Consider the following 27,359-nt stretch of genomic DNA (forward strand, 5'->3'; position numbering starts at 1 on the left):
CTCTTGTAGTATCCCAGGTTCTTTGATGAACTAGCTCTTGCTGTAGCCCAGGTCCTACGATGCCCCAAGCCAAGTAATTTTCTTGCTCCTGTAGTATCCCAGGTTCTTTGATGAACTAGCTCTTGTTGTGGCCCAGGTCCTACGAGGCCCCAAGCCAAGTAATTTTCTTGCTCCTGTAGTATCCCAGGTTCTTTGATGAACTAGCTCTTGTATCCCAGGTCCTACGATGCCCCAAGCCAAGTAATTTTCTTGCTCCTGTAGTATCCCAGGTTCTTTGATGAACTAGCTCTTATTGTTGCCCAGGTCCTACGATGCCCCAAGCCAAGTAATTTTCTTGCTCTTGTAGTATCCCAGGTTCTTTGATGCCCTAGCTCTTGTATCCCAGGTCATGTGATGCCCCAAATCATGTAATTTTCCTGCTCTTGTAGTATCCCAGTTCAAATGATGCCTTAGCTCCATTGTTCCAGCTCTTACTATATTCCAGGTCATATAACGCCCCTTCTCTTTAGATCTCCCAGCTCTTTAAGTATCTTGGGTCATATTATGCGTCAGATCACCCAGTACCGAAGGTCAAGTAATGCCCTTGGCTCCTGTAATGTCCCAGCTCTTAATGTATCTCCATACGATGCCCCGGCTTTAATAATGTTGCAGCTTATGTAGCATGCCAGGTTATACGATGCCCTCGCTCTTGAAGAATCATAGATCATGTGATGCTCTAGCCCTTCTGATGCCCCAGGTCATACAATTCCTCAGCTCTCACAGTATCCTCGTCCATACAGTTCACCAGCTCTCACAGTATCCTGGACCATTTGATGCTCCCAGGTCTCACAGTTTTGCAGGTTATATTATACCCCAGCTCTCACTGTATCCAAGCTCATGTTGATCCCCAACTCACTTGATGTCCCAGGTCTTGTAGCATCCCAGGCCATACAATGCCCTAACCTTCACAGTATTCTAGGCCATATAATACCCTAGCCCCTCTGATACCCTAGCTCTTACTGTAACCTAGGTAATATGATACCTTAGCTCCAAATATATTTTTGTACGCATGTTGAAAGACCCAGGTTGGCTAGTAATAGCAAGTTCCACCAGAACAGGTTGACCTGTGTTTAGGATTACAACGTTCACCGCACACAAAGCCTTTATTTGTCAATCAAAAGTATAAGTATATGACCTGGTTAGTGATAAAGCTGAAGAACCCTTACCCAACACATGCAATTCCTTATTGCCAACAACAAAGCATTTTATACTACTATCTTTAGATATATTGACATGTCTTATGATATAATATGGACTGCAGTATAGTGATCTACAGATTTTATGGTACAATATTGGAACGCCACCTTCGGAAATATCTGCATGATTTTTGTAAAATCTGTTTTCCAATGTCATTCTGCCTTTCAATACATGCTGCAAACAACTTAGCAAGTTTTCAGGAATACAAGCAAGGGATTTTAATGAAAAGTTCTTGGAACAGAATATGTAAAATTTACTGTCAAATTGAGATTTTTGACCCCTTCGTGGAAGTTGTATGCCCACCAAAATTTGGATCCAAGGCAATGAAGCTTACAATCTGCACTATTAAAAAAGGTGAATAACTTCATTAGTTTAAGTAATTTAGATTATTTTTCAATTTAAATTCAGCGTGAAATAAAGATAGTACAATTTTTAAACACATTCATTTGAAGAAACATAATTTTATTATACTGTCGATCATTTCAAAAAGAGCAAACTTTTTTTTTCATATTTGTTGGTCATTATTAGATCAAACGTAAACTTTGGTGATAAATTACGATCTGAAAGATAGCTGAAATTTCCCTCTTTCCAATGGTATTTCAGTGGGACGATATAACTCCATCAGAAATTATAGCTAAGAAAGTCTGTTAAAACTTGTTGTGTGGCGAGTTTCTTTTGAGGGCTATGCAAATAATTCGCCAACACATTCCAGGGTGGCATCCGCCAATTTATATTTCTTGTATAGTTACTTTCCAAAAATATAATGTGCGATTTGTGCCAATGGTGGGACCACCAACGCGAAAATATGGGGTTGGTTTGCAGCACTAATAGTGGAGTATCATTGTAAAAATGATACATTTCCCCATTATAACAATGTTTGAGAAAGTAATACAGAAGGGAACGTAGATGGAAATTACAGCTGCCCTTCAAAAGCTTTCTCTTTCTCCTATAGCTTTGTGTACTGCCTCAAAGCCTATTCAATTGGGTATTCAACCGGATTCCCAAGATCCTTTAAAGGCAATGGAATGCCTTCGCGCATTGTGGCCTGACGAAATGTTCCGAACAAATTGCTGTGTTTGTGTCTTCAATGACACTGACCTTCAAAAGGCCCCCTGTGCTATTCTTGGTCTCGTAGTCATTAACTACACTTTTACATTGTCACGTTCGAGTTCTTCACTGCCTTCGTCTCCCAAATTTTCTCTCCCTTTCCATCTGCATTTCTGATGGGTTGGTGTGGAGGTCCAAAAAGTTCACGGTCACATTAAGAAGACTTAAGACAAATTAGAGAACTGTCGTGGGTCACTATCTTTCGCAGCAACCTTTGTTATTTTTGTCATGATTTTTCGTTATAAATTAGCAGTGGTGTTAATTTATCGATTGGTCATGCTTGTAGAGATATGTCGCTCATATCCGTTTTGTAGTCGAGGAGTTTTCTATACATCCGGGGAAAGTTAATGAAACCCAATTATTTTAATAAAAAGAAAACATGTAAATACCAAATATAATTGGAGTAAATTCTTGAAACAAATCTTGCTTTTGAAAACATTAACCACTTACAAGAAAAATCAGTGTTTCAAGAATCAGTACATAATGATTTTTTCAACTGTGTTTGTGTCATTGATTATCTATTTTTATGAGGCGAATGTATAGTGGTTCATTTTCTTGCTTTGCTTTGATTGACTTCATTAAAATGTACTCACATGTTCAGACCCTTGTTAACGAGCAGAAGAAAACCTTTTCTGTTATAGTTTTTTTTTTTTTTTTTTTTTTTTTTTTTATAGACATGCAGTTTGAATTCCAATTTACTGAGCTTATTCTGTGGTTTTTTATTGTTAGTTTTTAGCCATTGAAGCTCTTAGATATTCATATACCACTTAAGCCTCAAAATACAGCTCTTCGGGAAGATATATATATATATATATATATATATATATATATATATATATATATATATATATATATATATATATATATATATATATATATATATATATTATATATATATATATATTACACGTATCTGTGTATATATTTAAATATACACATGTATTTACATATCTAAAATATATATAAATGTGTGTGCGCGTGTGTGTTGCAATACGTTTTGATCTAGCATGAATTTGATTTCTAAATCTTCACTTTTAAGTGCGTGTATATACGTGTTTAAACAGCTGTGACCTTCATGACGGTACCGTGTGATATATTCGTCACTTTATTTAGTCGATTCTTCAGAAGTAATAGTGGCACTTAAATGCTATTATATTGCTTCTTTCTTCCAGTCTCGCTGAACGCGTTGAAAATGGCAGATCCTTCTTACGTTTATTTCCCCGTAATGTTACTGTTTTTAGAATGATTTATTGTAAATTTGTTCTCTTCATTTATTTATTTCCTTATTTGCTTTCCTCACTGGGCTATTTTTCCCTATTGGAGCCCTTGGGCTTATAGCATTTTGCTTTTCCAACTAGGGTTGTAGCTTGGCTAGTAATGATAATGATAATAATGATGATAATAATAATAGATTTATCACCAAGAAAAACACTTAATATCTGCCACCAGTCCACAGTTTCGTTTGGCCCCACCCCTACTATTTTGGGTATCTTTTTCGAACGATGTCATTCGCGATGATTCACGGGTCAGTTTATATTCCGAACTGCTCTTCAATCTAATCCAAGTTAGAATAATGTAAGGACAGGTTTTTTATTTGATTTTCAGAATTAGGATCCGAATTGCCAGATAGAAAACATATCGAAATAGTTAGGGTAATGGGTATAGAATCATCTCTCTCTCTCTCTCTCTCTCTCTCTCTCTCTCTCTCTCTCTCTCTCTCTCTCTCTCTCTCTCTCTCTCTCTCTCTCTCTCCCTCCTTGAGAATGTAGCCAGTAGACTTCATATATTCTGAGTATATTCATAACTCTTTAGCATTATTTCTATAGACGCTAACGATAGGTCTTATGGCGAAATTCTATTTTTTATTTTCGTCAAAATGTAGTATCTACTAAGAGTGTGGTTATATCATAATCCCTTGACCTACCAAACATCTACTGCTATATAAATGTACAGGAATAATGGTATCTCAATGTAAGTGAATATTTTCCCACTGTCAGTGAACCAAAACTCTTGTAATTGTTAGCAATATTTTCCTTAGGTTTATTAGTTGTTTTTTTCTTTGGTCTTTCATTAACTGAAGTAATTTGCTCCTTTTAATGCATTGGCTTTTTTATACCAATTAGTCCTCTACATACTTTTTCTACAGAAAAAATAATTTTTTTTCAGTTGATTAAATTAGTCATCTACATACGTTTTCTAAGAAAAAAAAATAATTATGTTCTCGTTTGATTAGAAAGGGAGAATGTTAGCATAAAAATATATTGCAAATATTTACTATTAAAAGAAAATAGAAAAAAAGTCATGATAATGATTGTAATAATGTTTTAGAACTTAATTATTAATTAAATTCTTTGATAGATCATGTTCATGGTGGCCTTATTTTATTAGTAATTCCAACTCAATGTTAGAAATTAATCTACTGTAAATATTACCTCGCTATACTGAATACTTAACTGTCAGTGTATAATATTAACCTAGAGGTTCGAGAAAAATCAACATACACTGATAAAAAAGTCAAAGGTTGATTAGAGAAACACATGGATACGATCTTCCGCTGGTATTCTTTTTTATATGTTAAATAAGAACGAGAGAAAGTAGTACATATTGGCGAGTATTGAAGTTATATAATTGTTACGTAGGTGGTCATGTGGAATAAACATTTTGATATGAGGTATATTGAATAAATTTAGTGAAGGAGGAAAGAGTGAATGAGACATACTATTGTCCATTTCTTTTAGCGATTCATATTTGCACCGACTCGCAGCGGTGCCCTTTTAGCTCGGAAAAGTTTCCGGATCGCTGATTAGTTGGACAAGATAATTCTAACCAATCAGCGATCACGAAACTTTTCCGAGCTAAAAGGGCACCGCTGCGAGTCGGTGCAAATATGCATCGCTAAAAGAAATGGACTATAGTTTTAATCTGCATAATCTGTGGTTAAGTAAAACCAGACAAAGTAGAAAAATTTCAAAGAAGGACGCGACCTATCCTTTCCTTTCAAAATGTGGTTCGATCGGTTTGAATTCTGCAGTCGCTATAGTATTTTGAAATGTTCTTCATCCTAACTTTCTCAGTTATCGTTAATGTTTTATTTTCAGCTTATTCACATGACTTCACGTAGGGCAAGATTAATTGTGAAACCACAATTTTTTTTCCTTGCTGCTTACCGTGGAAATATGGTGGCCTCTCTTCATCTCGAAGACTCTTTAAACTGACTTAGAATATCTTTTTAGCAAAAAATGTATTCTGCACAGTATATGTATATGTATATATATATACATACATATATATATATATATATATATATATATATATATATATATATATATATATATATATATATATATATATATACATATGTATATAACACATTTATGTTTATATGTATCTGTATTACTGGTAATCTTAAACTCGAAGATTTATACCACTTGATGAAAATAAATAAAAAGGAAATGATGTATTTTTAGCATTAGCAGTAAATTACGTTTTACATTTTTGTTTGTGGGATATAAATATATATATATATATATATATATATATATATATATATATATATTATATATATATATTATATATATATATATATATATATATATATATATATATATATATATATATATATATATATATATATATATATATATATATATATATATATATATATATCATCAGCCGTTACTAGTCTACTGCAGAACAAAGGCCTCACAGATGTCCTTCCACTTGCATCTGTTTATGGTCTTTCTATGCTATAGTCAACTGCCGCAAACTTTTTTAGTTCGTCAATTTATCATCGTCTCTTCCTTTCCCTGCATCTTTTGCAACCCCTGGGAGTCCATTCTGTTATTCTTATTGTCTATCTATTATTTACCAGTCTCATGTGTCCTGCCCATGTCCATATCTTTTTCTTACATTTTAGAATATCCTCTTTAGTTTACTCTCTTTGAGTTGTAACTAACTTATGTTCTAAAGCCATAATAAGGCTCCATGTTTCTGATGCATAAGTTAACACTGGTAGGACCATCTAATTAAATACTTTTCTTTTTAGAGAGAATGACATTTTAATTTTCATAGCTTCGTTTTGTTTACCAAAGCTCTCCATCCCTTGTTTCAGTTATCCGTCTTTTAATTTCGATCTTGTGTCCTGGAAAAACATTTACTGTCTGTCATATGTTCTTTGTTAGGCAAATGGTCTCTTATGATATATTTTCTTGATCTTGTTAGGAACTTTTCCCACCTATCTCTTGGTCTGATTTCAATCTGAATTTTGTTAATTTACCGTTTATTTTTTCCTTCTTTCCATTTCAATCCAAATTTTGTCAAATTGCTGTTTATATTTTCCTTACTTTCCATTTCAATCCAAATTTTGTCAAATTGGTGTTTATTTTTTCCTTCTTTCCATTTCAATCCAAATTTTGTCAAATTGCTGTTTATTTTTTCCTTACTTTCCATTTCAATACAAATTTTGTCAATTTACTGTTTATTTTGTATCTTGCTTCTTTCCATTTCACCATGTAGCTGGGAGTACCTATTATGTATTACTAAACAACTTACCAGATTTTTCCCTTATTACAGCATTGTTTATTTTGTATTATAATTAGTTTTTCTCTTTCTTTCTGTAGATCTAAACAAATTTTGCATCCCGCTAATCTGTGGTCGCTTGACTTTAACCTGTTTAACACTGTTACATCTTTAACTAAATTAACTTTTTCACTGATAAAATAATCTATATAATATTTCGTGTGTCTATTTTGTGCTTCTCCACATCTACTTTCTATATTCCTTTAAAAATAAGAAAAAAAAAGGTGTTCATGATTTTAAGATTGTTTCTTTCAGCAAATTCATTCCTACTCCAAATTTACCTACTGCTGATTCTTCTCTTCTTTTGACCTACTTTAGCATTGAAATCACCCAAAGCAAAAGTTAACCGAGTCTTGTCTTTTTTCATAGATGTCTCAAGATCTTCATAAATAGTTTCTATTTCTTCCTCTGTAAGATAATTAATCTTGAAATTCTATGTCTAGTGCTACAAAATTCTTCTATTTGAATGATCATCAGTTTATACTTCTTATTTAGTTTGATAATTAATCCTGAAATTCTATGTCTAGTGCTACAAAATTCTTCTATTTGAATGATCTTCAGTTTATACTTATTATTTGGTTTGATAATTAATCCTGAAACTCTATCTCTAGTACTACAAAATTCTCCTATGTTACCTGCAAGATTTTTATCAATAAGAAAACCTACTCCATTTCTTTGTTCCTTTCATGCCCCATGAAGCAAAATATGTCACCCTCTTTACATTCTATCTAAGATTCCCTAGTTCTTCTAATTTCACTCAGTTCTATATCCCAATTTATTTATTTCAGCTCTTCTAGTAACACAACAAGGTCTTCTTGCCTAGTCAGGGTACTGACGATGTTTGTTGCAAGGCTCAGTTTCAAAATGTGGCTGGTTTTAGTCCAGAGATTTTTAGCACCCACTGCAGTGGGATGTAACTGCCCCCTACCTTGGGCATTTGCTCCACTGCTCCTCTAGGGACCGGGGGCCGAACGGGCTGTTTTATTCATGTTTTGGTTTTTGCCATCTCTCTTCATCACATTGGTTACTGCGGATTGGTGATGGTGGGAGATTTTTGTCTGATTGCCACAGAAAACCAACCTTGTATAGGTATCTTTGCTGATCATGGCGATGTGCAAACCTTCTTACCTCGTTAAGGTATCTCCAATTAGAATATATATATATATATATATATATATATATATATATATATATATATATATATATATATATATATATATATATATATATATTGTGTGTGTGTGTATGTACAGTATGTACATATATAGTATATATTTAAAATAAATAAGATTTTTATTATATTTGATATATTCTCTGTTATATTTTGGAGTAATTTTGTTGACACCCTTATTACCAAGTTTTATTAACGGACAGTATATAATGTAAGTGGTATTAGTCTTTCGAGACCCGAGCCCCTCCTTTTCAATATCTTTATAGCCTTCTTTCCAGGTTATTTTACTTTCATTACATAATTGCGATCCCCTTTCTAGGCTTGCTGGTTAAATAATCTTGTTTAACCATTTTTGCAGTGCCATGTAAGAATGCGAAATTGGCCCTATAGATTTCTCCCCTTATCCTTCCATGTTTTTTAAGCAGGACTGCTTTTTATTTGCGATCCTATCACATTATTATTTCCTATTCTCTTTAGGATTAAACACGCACCATCATCTGGATGTATGAGAACATTTCGGTATATAAATGATATATGAACAGTACCAAATGATAAACAGAAGTAAATAAAATATTTATTTAATGGCACGTGTCATCATCCGTCAAGCCACGTTATAAAATAGAAAAGAAGCAATGATCGACCTTATGGACATAAATAGAACTCTACAGGACGCTTAGACACGTCTAAGCATAAGTAGGGACTGATGGAGCGCCATAGGCTGGGGCTGGTTCGTAGGAAGGAGCGGGACTGTAAGCTGGGGCAGGAGCGGGCTTGTAAGCTGGGGCGGGCTTGTAGGAAGGCGTGTATTCGGGGTACTGGGCTTCTCCCTGGTAGGTCACCTCAGCGACGAGGCCGTCTCCGTTGTCGTAGTAAGTGACGGTCTGGATACGGCCGTCGGGGAGGTTGACGGTGTAGCTGCCCTGGGTGTTGTAGCCGTCACGGGATTCGGTGTGGCCGAAGTTGGCGCCGGAGTAGTCGTCGGCGACGCCGTAGTTGAAGTTGTATTTAGGGGGTTCCTGTAGGATGAGATAAGGTAGGAAATACGTAAAATGTGTGATCCTGCCTAGCTGTAAAATACGCGCTGGATACAGTTTGGTATGCATGTTACATATGCTCTATTTATGAAATTTTCCATAACTCAAATCTTCAAAAGTTCAAAGTTGGAGCAAATGTATTTATGTTGACCAGGCTGACGTAAGTCTTTTTATAGTTTATATATGACATATCTGTTTTTGACGTTGTTTAATAGTTTATATAGGACATATCTGTTTTGACGTTGTTACTGTTTTTAGAATTATTTATTGTTAATTTATTCTCATCATTTATTTATTTCCTGATTTCCTTCCCTCACTGGGCTATTTTTCCCTATTGGAGCCCTTGGGTTTATAGCATCTTGCTTTTCCAATTGGAGTTGTAGCTTGGCTAGTAATAATAATAATAATAATAATAACAACAACAAGATTTTCCCTGCTTTTAAATCTTCCCCAGGGTTGGTGGTAGCCTATTGGAAAAGTCCCTACTTGGCATTATGTTAGACGGGGCTTAGAGACCCGCTCAAGCGCGATCGTTTCTTGTAGTGTCTGTAGCCTCACCATCCTTGTGAGCCAAGGTTTGGGGCCCCCTATAAGTATACCTGCTGAGTCATCAGCAGCCATTGCCTGGCCCTCCATGGTCCTATCTATGGTTAGTCCCAACGGCACTGGCCTGTCTCTGCAGGCATTTTTTTATTCCTTGCCTCTACCATTCATGAGCTACCTTTAAACCTTTATGGAATCTTCTTTAACAAGAAGATAAACCCAAATTATAAAACCATCTTTATTATGAAATCATCCCTGACCATAAAATCTGCCTGAACTTTAAAACCTCCCCTGGTTATAAAATCTCTCTTAGCTATGAATTATTCTTCGAACTAAAATGTTCTCTTAACTATTAAAAGTTTTACCTATGAAATCTGCCATAGCTACAAAATATTCCACGTCTATAAAATGTGGCATAGCTATCCTGAATGGATATAGTATTTGTGTGTGTTAGTAAACAGATATTCAATAAGAGTAATTTTTTGTATATCAGAAGATTCTTTAGTGTTTTCATTTATTATTTGCAGAGTAATTTCTTAACTCTCCGTGAAATTTTCTTATTAGTATTAAGAGAATATTTCAAGAGATTCACTATCAAATAATGTTTTATAAAAAAAAATAATGGATAAAAGTATGTCTTATCAATTTCACATTTGTATAAAGAGAAAAGATTTTGCTAGTAATATAAGTTATAGACAATTTTAATGAAAATGTTAAAAAGAATATTAATAATGATCAATAGTTGATAAGAAAAAAATTCAGTAATTTTTCTTATATTAAGAGGTTTGTGTACGTTTAATAGTTAGTTTTGGTGAGATACTGGAGAGGCCATTGAAAAAGTTAAAAGAGATAAGTAGGGGGCAGACCCATTCATATCCAATGTAAGTACGTTGATAAAAATTTGAAAAAGAAACTAACTTTTCTTTTCACGCCACAGTATACTTTTGTAAATTCTTGTCACTGAGCAATGTGAATCAAACTATTACTATTAAACTATTTCGAATCATAAACTATTGCTATAAAACTATTTCGAATCATAAACTATTGCTATAAAACTATTTCGAATCATAAACTATTACTATAAAACTCTTTTGAATCCTAAACAAATAGCATAAAACTTTTGAATCATAAACTATTACTATAAAACTATTTTGAATCATAAACTATTACTAGAAAACTCTTTTGAATCTTAAGCTATTACTATAAAACTATTTTGAATCAAACTATTACTATAAAACTCTTTTGAATCATAAACTATTACTATGAAGCTATTTTGAATCATAAACTATTACTATAAAACTCTTTGGAATCATAAACTATTACAAGAAAACTATATTGAATCATAAACTATTACTATAAAACTATTTTGAATCATAAACTATTACTATAAAACTCTTGAATCATAAACTATTTCTATAAAACTCTTGAATCATAAACTATTACTATAAAACTATTTTGAATCATAAACTATTACTATAAAACTATATTGGATCATAAACTATTACTAGAAAACTCTTTTGATCACAGGGACTTACTTCAGGGTATTCAGGCTCCTTGTAGGAGACGGGGGCTGCATACTTCGGTGCGGGTGCTGGGGCGTAGGCGGGAGGGGCGTAGGTAGGAGGGGCTCCATAGACTGGGGGGCGGTCGCCCCAGGCCAGCACCACCAGGGAGGCGAAGACGAAGGCAATCTGGTGGTGAAAATGGAATTCGTATTCGAGCATTCTAAAGAATTTGGGATTTCCGTTGGTATTTAATGTTAAACGTTTATGTTCTGAATAATACAGGGCACATGAAACGTTTTTCTATGCCAAGTACGTTTCTTTGATGTCTTGAGTTACATTACAGGTAAACAGTCTGTAATTTACGTATTCATGGTGTGAAATAATGTTATGAAATTGAAATGCAATTCTAAGTGTTTGGTCATATTTTGTAAATTATGAAATTTGGTGAGATTAAAGTTCACGTGGATTAACACACACACACACTATATATATATATATATATATATATATATATATATATATATATATATATATATATATATATATATATATATGTGTGTGTGTGTGTGTGTATAAATATATCTAGATAGGTATATTATATATATCTAGATATATATATATATATATATATATATATATATATATATATATATATATATATATATATATCTAGATATATATATATATATATATATATATATATATATATATATATATATAGATAGATAGATAGATATATCTAGTTATATTTATATATATATATATATATATATATATATATATATATATATATATATATATATATATATATATATATATATATAATATATATATATATATATATATATAATGTGTGTGTGCTTGTGTATACACCACACAAATAGAGAAAACTTTTCTGCCAGCACAACCGAGAGAAGAGATACTATACCTGGAGAGACATGTTGTTCGAATGATGTCGACCTGAGTGGGCCCACACCCTTTATAGTCTGGCAAAATGACTTTCCCTCCTCACCTTCGATCGTTGCGGGAAGTGTCTCTTGGCAGTGAAAATAGAGGAAAAAAAATATGTAATGAGAAAAGGAGTATTACGTGCTCAATAAAAAAATGGTATTACATGATTTAGGTGACGGGTTGCTTTGGTAGTTTAAATTGTAACATCGTTATATTTGGAATTGAAGTTTTTTTTTTTTAATGAAATGATATTATAGTTAAGGGGAATTGGAATCAGTCTCTATCATAAAGTAAATTTACGTTTTTCACTGGCTCTCAGAAATAGGTTTATTGTGAAGTGAACGCCTCATTGACGTCAATAATTTTTTCTCTTAATTTTTTGGTTGCTTTTTATTTAGTTATTTGTTTGCTAATAGTTTTCTTCCATATTTTACTTTCTTTTTCTTTCCGTTGTGTGGAAGCTTTGCTAGTTAATGGCCCTTTGGCCTGCTCACTAGAATAATCCCTTACATATTAATAAAGAGTTCTCTTGCTTGAGGGTACACTTGGGCACACTATTCTATTCAATTTCTCTTTCATGTTTTGTTAAAATTTTTATTGTTTATATAGGAGATATTTATTTTAATATTATTCTTAAAATATTTATTTTTTTCGTTTCCTTTCCTCACTGGGCTATTTTCCCTGTTGGAGCCCCTGGGCTTATAGCATTCTGCTTTTCCAACTAGAGTTGTAGCTTAGCAATTAATAATAATAATAATAATAATGAATTGCAGTAGAGTATTTTCAAGCAGCAAAAAACAATTCTTTCTGGAATCAAGACTAATTTCTTTATTACACAATTCATTGGATATATGTGAAAACTAATGTTATTTTGAACAGTATACTATACTGGCCCACCGGAAATAATTTGGCGCTCTATTCTTTGAAAATATATATACAGTAACCCAGATAGGTTTAGAGGAAGAAAGAGAGGGTCGTAACCTCACGAATTTGTCTAAAATAGAGCAGTTTTACAACCTAAGGAGGAGGAAAATATAATTGCTATTCACTGGCATTGATCCTTTCACCATGTCATATCTTGAAATAAATTTCTTGATGTTCATGTCTTTATTTTTTCTTTATAGACACCACTCCCACCTTTTTTCGTACTTTCCGTTTTTCCCCCGTTTACGCTCATTCATCCTTGCGTTTTTTTTTGCTAAATTGAACTTAATAGACTTCTTAAGAAGGGAATAGACCTCTTAAGAAGGGTCTCAGGAGGTCACGGCCAATTCACAAGCGTAAATGACTGCGCGCTTAATGCTTCGAATACAGATCCCTGTCATTCATCTATTTTCTATTTTCATCGGGGTTGTATCTTTGACAATGGCTGTTCCCCAGGTTAATTATCCGAAAAATGTGAGGTGAAATGTATAACCAAAGAGGCATAGGTTATTGTTTTATTTTTCGTACATGTTTTGTTCGTTCAACTTAGGTTTAAGCTCACAGACTCTCATTTTTATTATCCGATTGATTTAATTGACGGAGAATTACGAGGAGGAATGTGTAAACATCTCGATTATTTTGGTTGGTTCGTATGTTCTTTTACTCATTTCGAATACGGGTTCTATTCATATGACTAGGGTTAAGTTATCACGCATGCAGTAATTGTTTAGATGTATTGATAAACAGAAGTATTTTTCCCACTCATTTCAAGTTTATATTCGTTGGACTTTGGTAAAGTTTCGGTAAAGTTTCACCAATTCACTGGAATTGGTAGAATGTTATAAGATTCAGAGAAAACTGAAAATTTAGTTGATGATAAGTGTATAGGAAAGTGAAAGTATAGGAGATGCTATTCCCCATTGTTTCCAAAGAAATTATAACTCCTATAGGGTTGCTGTGGCCTGATTGGTAACGTCTCTGCCTGGGGTTTGCCGGTCGGGGGTTCGAGTCCCGCTCAGACTCGTTAGTGCCATAAGTGTCTGCAACCTTACCATCCTTGTGAGCTAAGGTTGGGGGTTTTGGGGGAGCCTATAGGTCTATCTGCTGAGTCATCAGCAGCCACTGCCTGGCCCTCCCTGGTCCTAGCTTGGGTGGAGAGGAGGCTTGGGCGCTGATCATATAACATATGGTCAGTCTCTAGGGCATTGTCCTGCTTGTTAGGGCAATGTCACTGTCTCTTGCCTCTGCCACTCATGAGCGACCTTTAAACCTTTATAGAGAATTAAAAACGTATCGACGAATTTCCTTCGTTAATTCTAAGTTTCTCTAGTCTTTCTCTCTCTGGCCATTTTCATTTCTTTTTAACTTGGGACTGACCTAGATTAGGACACTGAGTTGGCCGACCCATCGGCATTTACAAAAAAACCTAATTAGTGGTTTTGCTTGGAAGCAGAATTAATTCTCAGGGGAAAATGGCGTCGATTTTCTCAATTTTCCCACAATTTTGTTGCCTGCATATGTTTTAAGGTTGTTTGTTTTTCTTTTCTTTGAGTTTAAGGTTTATTTTGGTCCTCCGTTGTACAGATTGCGTCATTAGATTAACATGACGGACTTTCTAGTGACCGTAAATTATTGATCAACCTCAAGCGTCTACTTTCATGCCGTCACTTATTCCATTTGTTGTTATCATAAACCTAATCATATTTCTATGCCGTAAGTATATTCTAATCCCTCTCCCTGCACCTCATCTTTGTATGGTAAAATGTTTTTTTCTATCGGCTGTTAAAATCCTCGAAAAGATTATTTTAACAGTCCTCAAATTTTAGCCTTGCTATTAAAAGGATATTTATGATGTTCTTTTGTTATGATTGCGTATGAAGTCGACTTCTTACATCGTGTAAGCACTATACTCAAGCGGAATATTTTGAAATATGCTTTTTGCTATTTTTAGTTGGATTGATAAATTCACTATTGACTTTGTAGAGAGGGTGCATATGATGTGGTTCCAATCAATACTCACGAGGCGTGGTTTGTATTCAAAAGAAAAAAAAAACAAAATTTCCGAAAATTATATTATACCAGTACATACTGTATACTGTATGCCTTAAAAGTACTAAGTTGTTGGGAGATAAGATTTTCAAGGCACATTTGATTCTCTCTCTCTCTCTCTCTCTCTCTCTCTCTCTCTCTCTCTCTCTCTCTCTCTCTCTCTCTCTCTCTCTCTCTCTCTCTCTCTATATATATATATATATATATATATATATATATATATATATATATATATATATATATATATATATATATTTGCATTCCATTCTGTTTAGAACCTGATTATTTTATTCCACAAAATTTCCTTTAATTCTGCCAAAAACACTTAACAGAAATAGTAAATTCAAGACCTTTCAGTTACGTTGGTAAAGTTAACAAAAAAAAAAAAAAAAAAAAAAAAAAAAAAAAAAAAAAAAAAAAAAAACTTCGACATGTTACCGTTAGAGGCAGTAGTAAATTGTAGTATCATTCACGAATTTTAGAGATATGTGACAGTAAAAAAGGTTAGTAATTATGGTTTTCATTTCTGAGTTCAACTCTGTTATTCCAGTAGCCTATAGATTTACTCTCTCTCTCTCTCTCTCTCTCTCTCTCTCTCTCTCTCTCTCTCTCTCTCTCTCTCGGCGTCAATGACCTTCGATGTCAGGATGTCAGAGAACTCTCTCTCTCTCTCCTCACTCTCTCTCTCTCTCTCTCTCTCTCTCTCTCTCTCTCTCTCTCTCTCTCTCTCTCTCTCTGCCCTTATTTTCTTAATGATGATGTTTATTTAAAACATTATGGGTTACCATTGCTGTGCAAACAAAGCACAGTAGCATATTATTTGTCTTGGGGAAAAATATCACGAAAGTGAAAAAGGTTCAGATTTCACAGAGGACTCGAATGAAGAATAGTCTATATATAGCTTTGGAAATATGAAATTGAACGAGTATTTCGTGATGAATTTTGGTTTAATTTTGTATAATTTCTTTTAAATAGTAACACGATCACCAAGAGCTTAGAAAAATATAATGGAAAAGTTTCAACTTTAAAATTTTCTAAACATATTTAGTGCAGTATCTATCATTCATTATGAGTCCGTTAATTTGCAGTTTATGTAAAATGGTGCATCTCCTTCGAATAATTAATCCATAGCTCGACCCCAGTTGCACAAGCTATTTCGGTTCGTTATCTTAAGAGGTACTTGTTAGTCAACTGTAAATGGTTGCAACCAGGCTATAAGAAGGGCATTTGACTAACAATGTCATCGCTAAATATTTGACTTACTGTAAATCGAAGGGATGATTCGATCTTCCTAGGGCAGCCTTCTCAAAGGTCATGTTGGTATGTATTTGGCTAGCTACTTATTCTAAGAAGATTTGTTATGAAGAAGTTGGTGAACACAATTTGGACCCAACCCGATATGTGGAAAGAAACGTATTAGTGAAAATATAGCTTGATGATCCCTTTTGCGATCTCACCTCACCAGTGAAAGACCAGAGCTCGATTCTTTGGTGGTGAATGGAGTAAGGGTCTTGGGCTCATTTCTTGAATGAAAACTCATTGTTTCCTTGTTGACATGAATAGCCACATTATTATTATTATTATTATTATTATTATTATTATTATTATTATTATTATTATTATTATTATTATTCGCTCTAGCAGTGAACAAGATTCAAACTATGGCTGCAAAAACTGAGACGAATAAAATTAGAAAATTAAATCTTAAAATAATGATATGTAAGCTATACAACGATGGAAGTAGAGTATTAAATGCTTTGATTCAAAGGAATCGTTGCCTAGACCCTATTCAAAATGTAGATGAGAAGATAAATCTGGTATTGAAGAAAAGTGCTGCCGGAGGGACTACCACTACTTGTTGAAATGTGATCCCCATGTTTGGAAGGCTATTCATGATAATGGTGACAAAGTTATGTTGCGATGCGGTTACTTATACGTGATAGGTACTGTGTGATCACCTGCTACCACTGTCAAAGGTATGGACATTTTGAAAAAGACTCCTAGTTCAAGACTGATGATAAAGTGTGCGGGAAATGTTAGAGATTAACAGAAAATACACCATAGGTACTAAGGTTGTTATAAATCAAATAACTATGCTAAGGCATTAAAATCAAACCCACCTAGTCCTGCCAATAGTTCTAGAAAAAGAAATATACCTTCTGATAAAATGCTGAATGATAAGCATATTACCTCCTGAGGCTTTACCACGGTGTATTAACACTAGGACATTGCCAGTCTCTGTACAGCCTCTGTCCCCTATCACAAAAACTAGTACAAACCTCTTTCAGGCCATGTCCTTGCCTGATTTGATGGAGGTTCCACTTAAAACCAGCTTACCTGATGCACCTGTAGTGGGGGAGATGCAAAAACCTACAATCTTACCATCTATTTATCGTAAAAGAGAGAGATCTCCTTCTCTCTCACCCCCTCCATTAGAAACATTAAAGTTATGACATCAAGTAAATTTGATGGATTGTCTGTTGATGTTTCTAATGAATTGTAAGACAAATTGAATAAATCAGATATTCATGTTGAGTTCTACCATCCACCTCAACAAATAGATCAAAAGGACACAAAGAACAAGACAAATATAAAACCCAATATATCAAGACCATCTCTGAAGAAACCTACAGGTAATAATGTTAGATTAAAAACTGCAAATGAGAAGACCTCATCCAAGATGTCTTCCAGAAATAATCCGTAGTTTTCTCCTCCATTTTACAATGGAATTGTCAGGGTTTAAGGGCCAAATATGAAGAACTTAAGCTCCTAATTCATGAACATTGCCCCATTATTGTATGCTTACAGGAAAGTATGCCTGATGCTAGCACTCCTTGTTCTCGAGAGTATGTTAGCTATAGAACACCACATAATAAAAAGGCATGGAGCCATGGCAGAAGTCTCATGTACGTTCGTCGAGATGTTCCCCAAATACCTTTATATATTCGTACACCTCTGCAGGCAGTGGTTGTACCGATTGATATAGGGAGAAAATATACAATATGCTCTCTGTAATTGCCTCCAAATGATAATATATCGTAAGATAATTTAGTAGAGGTGATTCAAAAGTTCCCTCAACCTTTTCTTTTACTTAAAGCTTTGAATGGTAGCCATCCTTTGTGGGGTGAGGTTTTAGCAAACACCAGGGGCATTATTATATCATCAATTTAGGAAAACGAGGATGTTGGGCTCCTTAATACAAGAGAGCCCACACACTTCCATGTTCAGACAGGTACTTTGTCATGCATTAACCTTTCAATTGCAAGCTCTAACTGCCTTCTTGATGTCGATTGGAGGACATTAGATGATTGGCATACCAATGGTCATGCAGCAATCATTATAAACACCAACAAGGACCCGCCTTTACACAGATCGCCACGATGGAATCTTGGCAAGGTGGACTGGGATAAATTTCGTGAGCTAAGTGAAATCGAGGGGAGTGCAGAACAGTTTGAAAGTATTGATGATGCCACAGAACAACTGAATGGAACTCTCCATACAGCAGGACTCAATTCGATTCCCAAAACCACAGGATTATTCAAACGACGACCAGTCCTGTGGTGGTCTTCAGAATTAACTGCCCTGCACAGAGCTACCAGAAAATATCTTGACTAGATTGCGCAGACGCCGTACTTATGAGAATTTTAATTATATACAAGAAATGTAGAGCACAGTTCCGTCGTGCAATAAAAAAAATCTAGGTGCCAATCACAGGTGTCTTTTGCTTGCTCCATTAACAGTAGCACACCACCATCTTCAGTATGGAGGAAAGTAAAAAAGATAGCTGGCAAATTCACCCCCAACCCAGCACCAGTGTTGAAAGTGAATGGTTATTATGTGACTGGAGCAACTGATGTTAGAAATGCCCTGGCTGATCATTTCTCAAATGTATCAAGCAAGTGTGTAGCAGCCCCTGGTCACCAGCATAGGAACATTGAAGAAAAGAAAGTTTTAAATTTCGCAGCAGGAAGGGAGGAGTCATACAAATTCTCCTTTTACTGAAAGAGAATTTGATTCTGCCCTTTCCACTTGTAATAATACAGCCCGTGGACCCGATGGAATTCCATATGCAATAGTTAAACATGTACCAGTTAATAGAAAGATATTTATTTCAAGTATTATTAATAGAATATGGCCGGATCATAGTTATCCAAGTGTTTGGGAACTAGCCATTATTTTAACCTTTTTAAAACCGGGTAAGGATAAGTTTTCAAGTGGCAAACTATCGACCAATTGTATTGACATCTTGCTTATGTAAGATCATGGAGGAGATGATCAAAGCAAGACTGATGTGGTACCTGGAAAAGAAAGGTATTTTATCCCCTATCCAGTGTGGATTCAAAAAAATGCACTCAACAACTGATGTGTTGATACGACTTGAGTCCTCTATTTTTTGAGCCTTTGCTTTCAAACAGCACCATTTAACAGTCTTTTTTGACCTTGGAAAGGCGTATGATGCTGCATGGAGATATGGTATACATAAAACCATCCATGAATTGGGATTAAGAGGACAGCTACCACTGTTTATCCAATCATTTCTTTCACATAGAGTTTTTCAAAGGAGAGTAGGGGAAACTCTATCAGAGATGAACTGTCAAGAAGAAGGAGTTCCCCAGGGTAGTGTGTTGAGTGTAACCCTGTTTGTACTAGCAATTAATGGGATATCCTCAGTCATTCCCCAAGATATTCTCTCAACACTTTGCAGCTGATCTCTCCATATCATTTGCTTGAGCTAGAATGGCAATGGTTGAGAGAATACTATAACTCGCAATTGACAAAATTATTCAGTGGCTGATATGAATGGGTTTAAGTTTTCAACAAGCAAAACTACTATTGTCCATTTCTGTCATATCCGGGGAGTACATCCAGATCAGGATATAAAGGTCAACGGATCCCATGTGTAGGTGAAGCTAAATATTTAGGATTGCTTTTCGTTTCTAGGCTTACACGAGTTCCTCACTTAAAGGCATTGAAAGCTAAATGTCTTGAGGTTCTGAATCTTTTAAAAGTCTTGTCCTATACATCATGGTGGCAGACCATAAAACTATTTTAAAATTATACAAGGCCTTAATTTTTTTTCCAAAATTAGTTATGGGTGTAAAATATACTCTTCAGCCACCCCAAACTGATTAAAGGTATTAGATTCAATACATCATGCTGGTATTAGGTTGTACACAGGAGCGTTTAGAACCTCGCCTATCCCTAGTCTCCTTGTTGATGAGTTACCTCTAGACCATCACCGAATGTGTTCCATTATTTGATATTGGTTTAGGTTACAAAGACTCCCTATCTCTTTAGCCTTTCAGACTGCAAGCCTTGTAAAGCCTTCAACCAACTTAGAGTTGCACCCAAATTCTCCTCAACCTTATGGCTTTTGTGTAAAACAATTATCAAACAGTCTTGATATATTTAGAGGTAAGGGGCTTCCATTTAAGGTATCATCAACCCGTCCGTGGAAATTACCAGAGATATCTTTATTGTAAATATTTTATTGGTGTTAAAAAAAAAAAAACATGGCAATTAGAAACTAGGTCTCTTTTTATGGAACATGATGAAGAACATAGGGAATCAACTTTTATATATACCTATGGCTCCAAATCCAATGCTGGCGTTGGATTTGGAGTATGTAATAGTACTTCTAGCTGTGGAGGTGCACTTCCTCCAATATATTCCATATTTACTGCTGAATTATTTGGCATACTAACTGCTATTGAGAAAATAGCGTTAAAAGAGGAGGGCAATTTTACCATTTATAGTGATCCAAAAAGTGTCCTTCAAGCTTTGGAAGGTGTTAATTCTCGTAATCCTTTAGTTTTAAAGATTTTAGAGTGGCTGTTAATTATTAGCCTAAAATAACAGTTCGATTTTGCTGGGTTCTGGCACACGTATGTGTGTCTGGAAATGAAGAGGCAGATTCACTTGCAAAGAGTGCTGCAGCCGAGTTGCTACCAAGAACGTATCCCATTCTCTATAATGATTTTTTTTACCAGCAATTAAGAATTCCATTTAACAATTGGCAACAGCATTGTGATAGTTTAACCGTAAATAATATGAGAGAAATTGCGATTGTTATGTCCTCTTAAAGGTATAATGGGATGCCCCAAAAATGGGAGACTACTCTTTGTTGTCTCCTTATTGGTCACACTCGGATGACACACGAGTTTCTGGTGACTGGCCAACACCAATCATATTGCAACGACTGTTTGATATCCTTGACAGGGAGGCATTTATTGACTGAATGCCCCACTTCTAGCACGGAAAGAAATAGTTATCTGTTTGAGGCTCAGGTGTGGATGGCAGGTTCATCCTTGCCAAGATCCTTGGACATGATGTGTCGTACAATGCTAGTGGAATTTTTAAATTTATATCAGAAGCGGGTCTTCTTAATGCTATTTAACTTTTATAACATATTTACTTTTCTGGTTTTAATTGAATATTCTTTTAATCTTTATTTATAATGAACGATATCGACGTCAATGACCTTCGATGTCAGGATGCCAGAGAACTTCAAATCATTCATTCATTCATTATTGGTCCATGCACTTAAGAATTAAACTGACTTGCTTGAAAAGTAGAAGAAAATAAATGCAGTTACCAGATTGCAGAAGAGTATGACACCTGTCCTGAAGGTAGATACATTATATCCAAAGATGTGATACCGATGTCGACATAGTAATTTTTAAAGGTTTAATTGAAATTCAACTATAAATTAAGCATTTATTCTATGGCACTATAAATCCTTTCCAAGTCTAAATTAAAGCCATCGTAATATTTTGCAAAAATAATTCATTGCACTTAGTATTTTTTCATTCAGTCATATAAAGGGGTAGCTTTATATCTAGAGGCTTGTTGATAAACTGGAAATCGATCATAAACTTGAGCAGGGTTGACAGCAGGCTTGTACACGGGGACAGTATCAGGCTCATAAACTGGGACTGGGTAAGGAGCTGGGGCAGGAGCAGGCCTATAGGTTGTGGCAGGAGCAGGAGCAGATGTATAGACTGGGATAGTGAAAGTGTCTGGGTCGGGAGTAGGCTTATAGGTTGAGAGAGGAACCGGCTCATAAACTGGAACAGGGACAGGAGCAGGAGCAATAGCAGGTTTGTAGGAAGTGGCAAGGCCAGGATTAGAATCAGTCTTGTATGATGGGGATGGAGCAGGCTTGTAGACAGGGACAGGGTCCGGAGCAGCTTTGTGGACAGGGACAAGGTCAGTCTCAGGCTTATAGGATGGGGATGGAGCAGGCTTGTAGACAGAGACGAGGCCAGTATCCGAATCAGGCTTATGTGATGAGGATGGAGCAGGTGTGTAGACAGGGATAGGGTCAGGAGCAGGCTCACGTGATGGAATAGGGCCAGGTTTATAGACAGAGTCAGGAATAGCAGCAGGCTTGTAGGCTGGATTACGGACAGGAGGAGGAGTAGCAGCAGTTTTGTCTCTAGGATTAGCCTTGTATGCTGGGTACTTGGCTTCTCCTTCATAACTGACTTCGGCCACTAGACCATCACCGTTATCCACATACTTGACAGTTTGAATTCGACCATCGGGTAGATTTACCTTGTAACTACCTTCAGTTTTGTAGCCCTCACGTGACTCGGAAGCTGCAAAATTAGCTCCAGTGTAATCATCGGCTACGCCATAGTTGTATGAGTATTTTGGAGGTTCCTGAACAAGAAGGATTTTGAGTAACTTTAAATGACTATAATAAGGATGTTATGTAAACATTTATTTTGTACAAGTTAAGATGCCATCAACTTCTTAGGTAACATTTCACTGAAATTCTTAAATTACTAAACATTATAAGAAAAAATTCTAGAGATAATGAATGAATTATAGGTGAAAATTAAATAACAAATCAATCAATACATGAATAGATATTTGAGCCGTTGAGAAATAGGTCTTTGAAAATGAGGTCAAGGAGCGCTAGGCTTTACAGTAGCCTGTTGTTCTGAATTTTATTTTTCTGCCGCACTCTTTTTGTGTCAAATCGTTATACATAATTTAAGAACTGTGCTTCTTACATGGTTTATTGTTCATCAATTGTAATGGATGCACAAAATATTTTCCGAATTAACCAGATAGTCAGATTAATTGTAAAGCAAATGGTAGTATCTTACTGTGGGATATTCAGGCGCCGAGCTTTTAGCGGGGTAGGATCGGATTTTGTCGTCGGGGAGTTTGTCGGTGGAAACCACTGCCACTGTGAAGGCTAGGAAGAAGGTGACCTACAAAATAAAGTAAACAATATGAAGCAATGTTGAAGATTAAACTGTTATTAATAAAAAGAAATGGAATAAAGCTGAGTGTAACACAATAAAATGAGAAAACAGCAAGGATAAGAATGACTTCTAAAATAAAGTAAGGGAAATAAACCAGCAATGAGGGGGACCTATGAAATTAAATTAAGGAAATTAAGCAAGAGTGAGAAAAAGGTGAAAAATAATTAAAGTAAAATGAGACAAAATGAGACTGGCCTGTCGATTAGAATTAGGGAAATTGAGGTAGAACGAAAGTGACCTCTAAAATCAAGTAAGGCAAATAGGGCAATGCCTCGAGTTGACATATAAGATGAAGAAAAGGAAGCAAAGAAAGGATGATGAACGCTTATAAAATAGGATGAGGGTGACATTTAAAGTGAAGTAAAGGAAATGGAGCTAGGATGTGATAATCCTGTAGGATGAAGTAAAGGAAAGTAATGAAGGACCTCAAAAAGGAAGTATTGGAAACTGGAACAGCAATGTGAGAGACTCAAAGAATATAGAAAGAGAAACAAAGAAGGATGATTGAAACTTTTAACATGATTAGGGTTACCTCCAAAACAGAAGAAAGGAAAGAAAATAAAGTAACGGAAATAACCAAGGATAACATTGACCTATATATTGAAGTAAAGATGATAGAGACCTTTCAGTTGAGGTGAACAAAATAATTGAAGATTGACCAAGAAAATTATGTTAAGGAAATGAGTCTAAAAAGAAATATTTCCTATATAAACTATAAATCTTTAACGAAACAAGAGGAAGAGAAATCAGCTAAAATAGTGTGCCCGAGTTTACCCTCCAGCAAGAGAACTCTAACCCAAGACAGTGGAAGACCATGGTACAGAGGATATGGCACTACCCAAGACTAGAGAACAATGGTTTGATTTTGGAGTGTCCTTCTCCTAGAAAAGCTGCTTGCCATAGCTAAAGAGTCTCTACTACTCATAACAAGAGGAAAGTAGCCACTGAACAATTATAGTGTAGTAGTTAACCCCTTGGATGAAGAAGAATTGTTTTAGGGTAATCTTAATGTTGTCAGATGTATGAGGACAGAGGAGAATGTGTCAAGAATAGGCCTGACTATTCTGTATATGTGTAGGCAAAGGGAAAGTGAACCGTAACCAACCTACTACCTAGAGAAGGTAATAATTTCCTTTGCTCCAAATTTGGCAAATTCTCCTGCCATATTTGACTTTCGGCAAAATACAATTCTCCTGTAGGAGGGAGTGTACGCATTGTTCCAAGACTTACCTTCAGAGTCATGCTCGGCAGGTGTATGGTGTGTCTCAGGGGCCGTGGTAGGCCTTTATATACCCCGCCTCCCTTTTTGAACTTTCGCTCCGGTCACGAAACCTCTTCAGGAGAATCTAGGCTTTGCGTGATATATGAGGTGGTAAGTTGAGCTTCGTGGCAAATATATTCATAGGTCTACGTAATTTGCATGTGAGCTTTTTTGTGCATTGTGATGTATGTATATATTAAGAATATGATTTTATATATATATATATATATATATATATATATATATATATATATATATATATATATATATATATATATAATATATATAATATATATATATATATGTATATAATATATATATATATATATATATATATATATATATATATATAAAATATATATATATATATATATATATATATATATATATATATATATATATATATATATATATATATATATATATATGTATATATATAATATATATGACATATAATATATATGATATATATATGTAAAATTCTAAAAATATGTTTGTACACATATAGAATTATGCTTAACTGCTAATGGCAAAGTACTTGCATGCATGCCAAATATTAGGTTTGTTTTGGTTAAAGACATTGAGACTCATACTCTCCATTCGAATAATTATAATTTATTGCGTATTCCCAAAGATAAAATAATGACACCGAGGCTATGGTACAAACTGCGTATACAAAAGATCAACAAAAATCCTACACATTGATTTGCAAATTAAAATCCTTTCTAATAATCAGATGAAGAAAGCTCAAAGTTAATTCCCTATTCAGTGTCTCGGGGAATGATGACTTGCATTTATCAGAGAGATCATCCTCCCAGAATTTACGTTCGATGCTGGAACTAATTAGACGATGAAATTATATTCTTTTATTGGGGGGGGGGGGTTTAAGGACAGATTTTTCTCAAGGAAAAATTTAGGTTAAATAGATAATTGTTGCTAGTTAGTTTGTATAAGTCAAGTAATAACAAGCAACCAAAAGCAAATTCTCTAGAAATAGGTCGTAATTGGTGACTAATCAGAATAGGAAAAACAACTCCTCTATTCGATGTTTTGGCAAAATTGTTGAAGTTATATGATAATCATAATAAAAAAACAACTACGATAAACACAGCTTCGCAAAGCTAATATAGGATTACAAATTCAAATTATCTTTTATCGTTTCTGCAGTTGGTAGTGAAATTAGTGTTAAGTTTAGTGATTTCATGAGGCCCGAACTATGACGATGACCTATTCCTTAACCAATGCATTTTCCAAAGGAGAATATTTGTTCGTTACATTAAAAATTTCTACCGTGCAAAATAATTCAACTAATATCCTTTCCATAGGATTATAAAACTGTTATTGTTCTTATTATAACAAGCATATCATCAGTTGGAGTTAATGGTAATGAAAAGCGGATTATGTAACCACCATGGAGAATTTCATAGTTACAAAATGGTAGAGTATTTCGAATAATAAACCAGAGAGTAATAAATTAAAACAAATAAGACCAATTGTTTCTCCATGGGAATCATCAGAACAGAAAGACAAAAGAACGAAAGTAATTTTAGTAAGGCGTAACGGTCATACGAAATTGACCTATGGATATTTAATGATTACACCGCATGAGGCAGGTCCCAGATGCAATGATTGTGACACCATATTTTAACCATGATATATATATTTTTGGGGATTGTAAAGTTTCTATAAGACAGATATTTGTTTTGACATTTTATCGGATTCTGGGAGTTTATTTTAAAGTTTTAACGATCTTAAACACCAACCGTATTGCGACGACTGTTTAGTACCTTTAACAGTGAGGCCTTTGTTGACCGAATGCCCTTATTATATTAACTTAAGAAATAGATATCTGTTTGAGGCTGGAGGTGAGGATGGCAGGTTCATCCTTGCCAAGATTCTTGGACATGATGTGTCCTACTATGCGAGCGGCATTTTTAGATTTATTAAGTAGGTCTTCTGAAAACTATTTAACTATTATAATGACATCTTAACTTTTATGGTTTTAATTGAATTCTCTTTTATATTTCATATATAATGAATGCTATCGGCGTCAATGACCTTAGATGTCAGGATGCCAGAAAACTTTCAATCAATCAATCAATCAATTAACGATCTTAAGAAGCATAGGTTTATCTAAATGTATTTTTATCTCTTATATTTACTATATGAATACCTTTTATTCATTAGATTTCATATACATATTTTCCATCTCGAAAGTATTGGAGCCAGCTCTGTAAGAGTGGAGCTTGACTCATTGGGCTGATACTTTTAATAGACGGAAAAACGGAATTATGACAGTGTAAAAGTCCCCATAGGGAATGCAGCCACTGGGAGCTGTTCCAGTTATTTAAGGTGTTATCAATAAATGTATTCTAATAATATATATCTTAGACCTCATCAAAGAAGATTTGGTGACCATAGAATGGGATTGAGGATTTAGTCTCAACTACAGTCCATTTCTTTTAGCGATGCATATTTGCACCGACTCACAGCGGTGCCATTTTAGCTCGGAAAAGTTTCCGGATCGCTGATTGGTTGGGCAAGGTATTTCTAACCAATGAGCGATCAGGAAGCTTTTCCGAGCTAAAAGGGCACCGCTGCGAGTCGGTGCAAATCTGCATCGCGAAAAGAAATGGACTATAGTAGTTTGTACATTACAGGTGAGTGAGCTGACATAGTAAATATGATGTATATACATCAATTGGCGACATTAGAATGGGA

General features: G+C 34.8%; 2 protein-coding genes across 2 annotated transcripts; both read right to left on the reverse strand.

Annotated features, from left to right (window-relative positions):
* Positions 1-8,653: 8,653 nt before the first annotated feature.
* Positions 8,654-12,202, reverse strand: LOC137625910 (cuticle protein 7-like). Its single transcript, XM_068356896.1, has 3 exons — positions 12,103-12,202; positions 11,205-11,360; positions 8,654-9,108 (listed from the first exon to the last, which is right to left on the reverse strand). Exons 1-3 carry the CDS (start codon positions 12,112-12,114, stop codon positions 8,776-8,778), a joined length of 501 nt encoding a protein of 166 aa, XP_068212997.1. The 5' UTR covers positions 12,115-12,202; the 3' UTR covers positions 8,654-8,775.
* Positions 12,203-21,908: 9,706 nt separating this feature from the next.
* On the reverse strand, positions 21,909-24,619 carry LOC137626132 (uncharacterized). The gene is made up of 3 exons (XM_068357209.1): positions 24,608-24,619; positions 23,216-23,323; positions 21,909-22,763 (listed from the first exon to the last, which is right to left on the reverse strand). Exons 1-3 carry the CDS (start codon positions 24,617-24,619, stop codon positions 21,909-21,911), a joined length of 975 nt encoding a protein of 324 aa, XP_068213310.1.
* Between the last annotated feature and the right edge of the window lie 2,740 nt (positions 24,620-27,359).

Source organism: Palaemon carinicauda, chromosome 33, assembly GCF_036898095.1.
Source record: "Palaemon carinicauda isolate YSFRI2023 chromosome 33, ASM3689809v2, whole genome shotgun sequence".
NCBI classification, from domain to species: Eukaryota; Metazoa; Arthropoda; class Malacostraca; order Decapoda; family Palaemonidae; genus Palaemon; species Palaemon carinicauda.

Excerpts from the sequence above, each read along its gene's own strand:
- LOC137626132 (XM_068357209.1), bottom strand. Across the intron at positions 22,764-23,215 it reads CGGCGCCTGAATATCCCACA|GAACCTCCAAAATACTCATA; the intron begins GTAAGATACTAC and ends CTTCTTGTTCAG.
- LOC137625910 (XM_068356896.1), bottom strand. Across the intron at positions 9,109-11,204 it reads AGGAGCCTGAATACCCTGAA|GAACCCCCTAAATACAACTT; the intron begins GTAAGTCCCTGT and ends CTCATCCTACAG.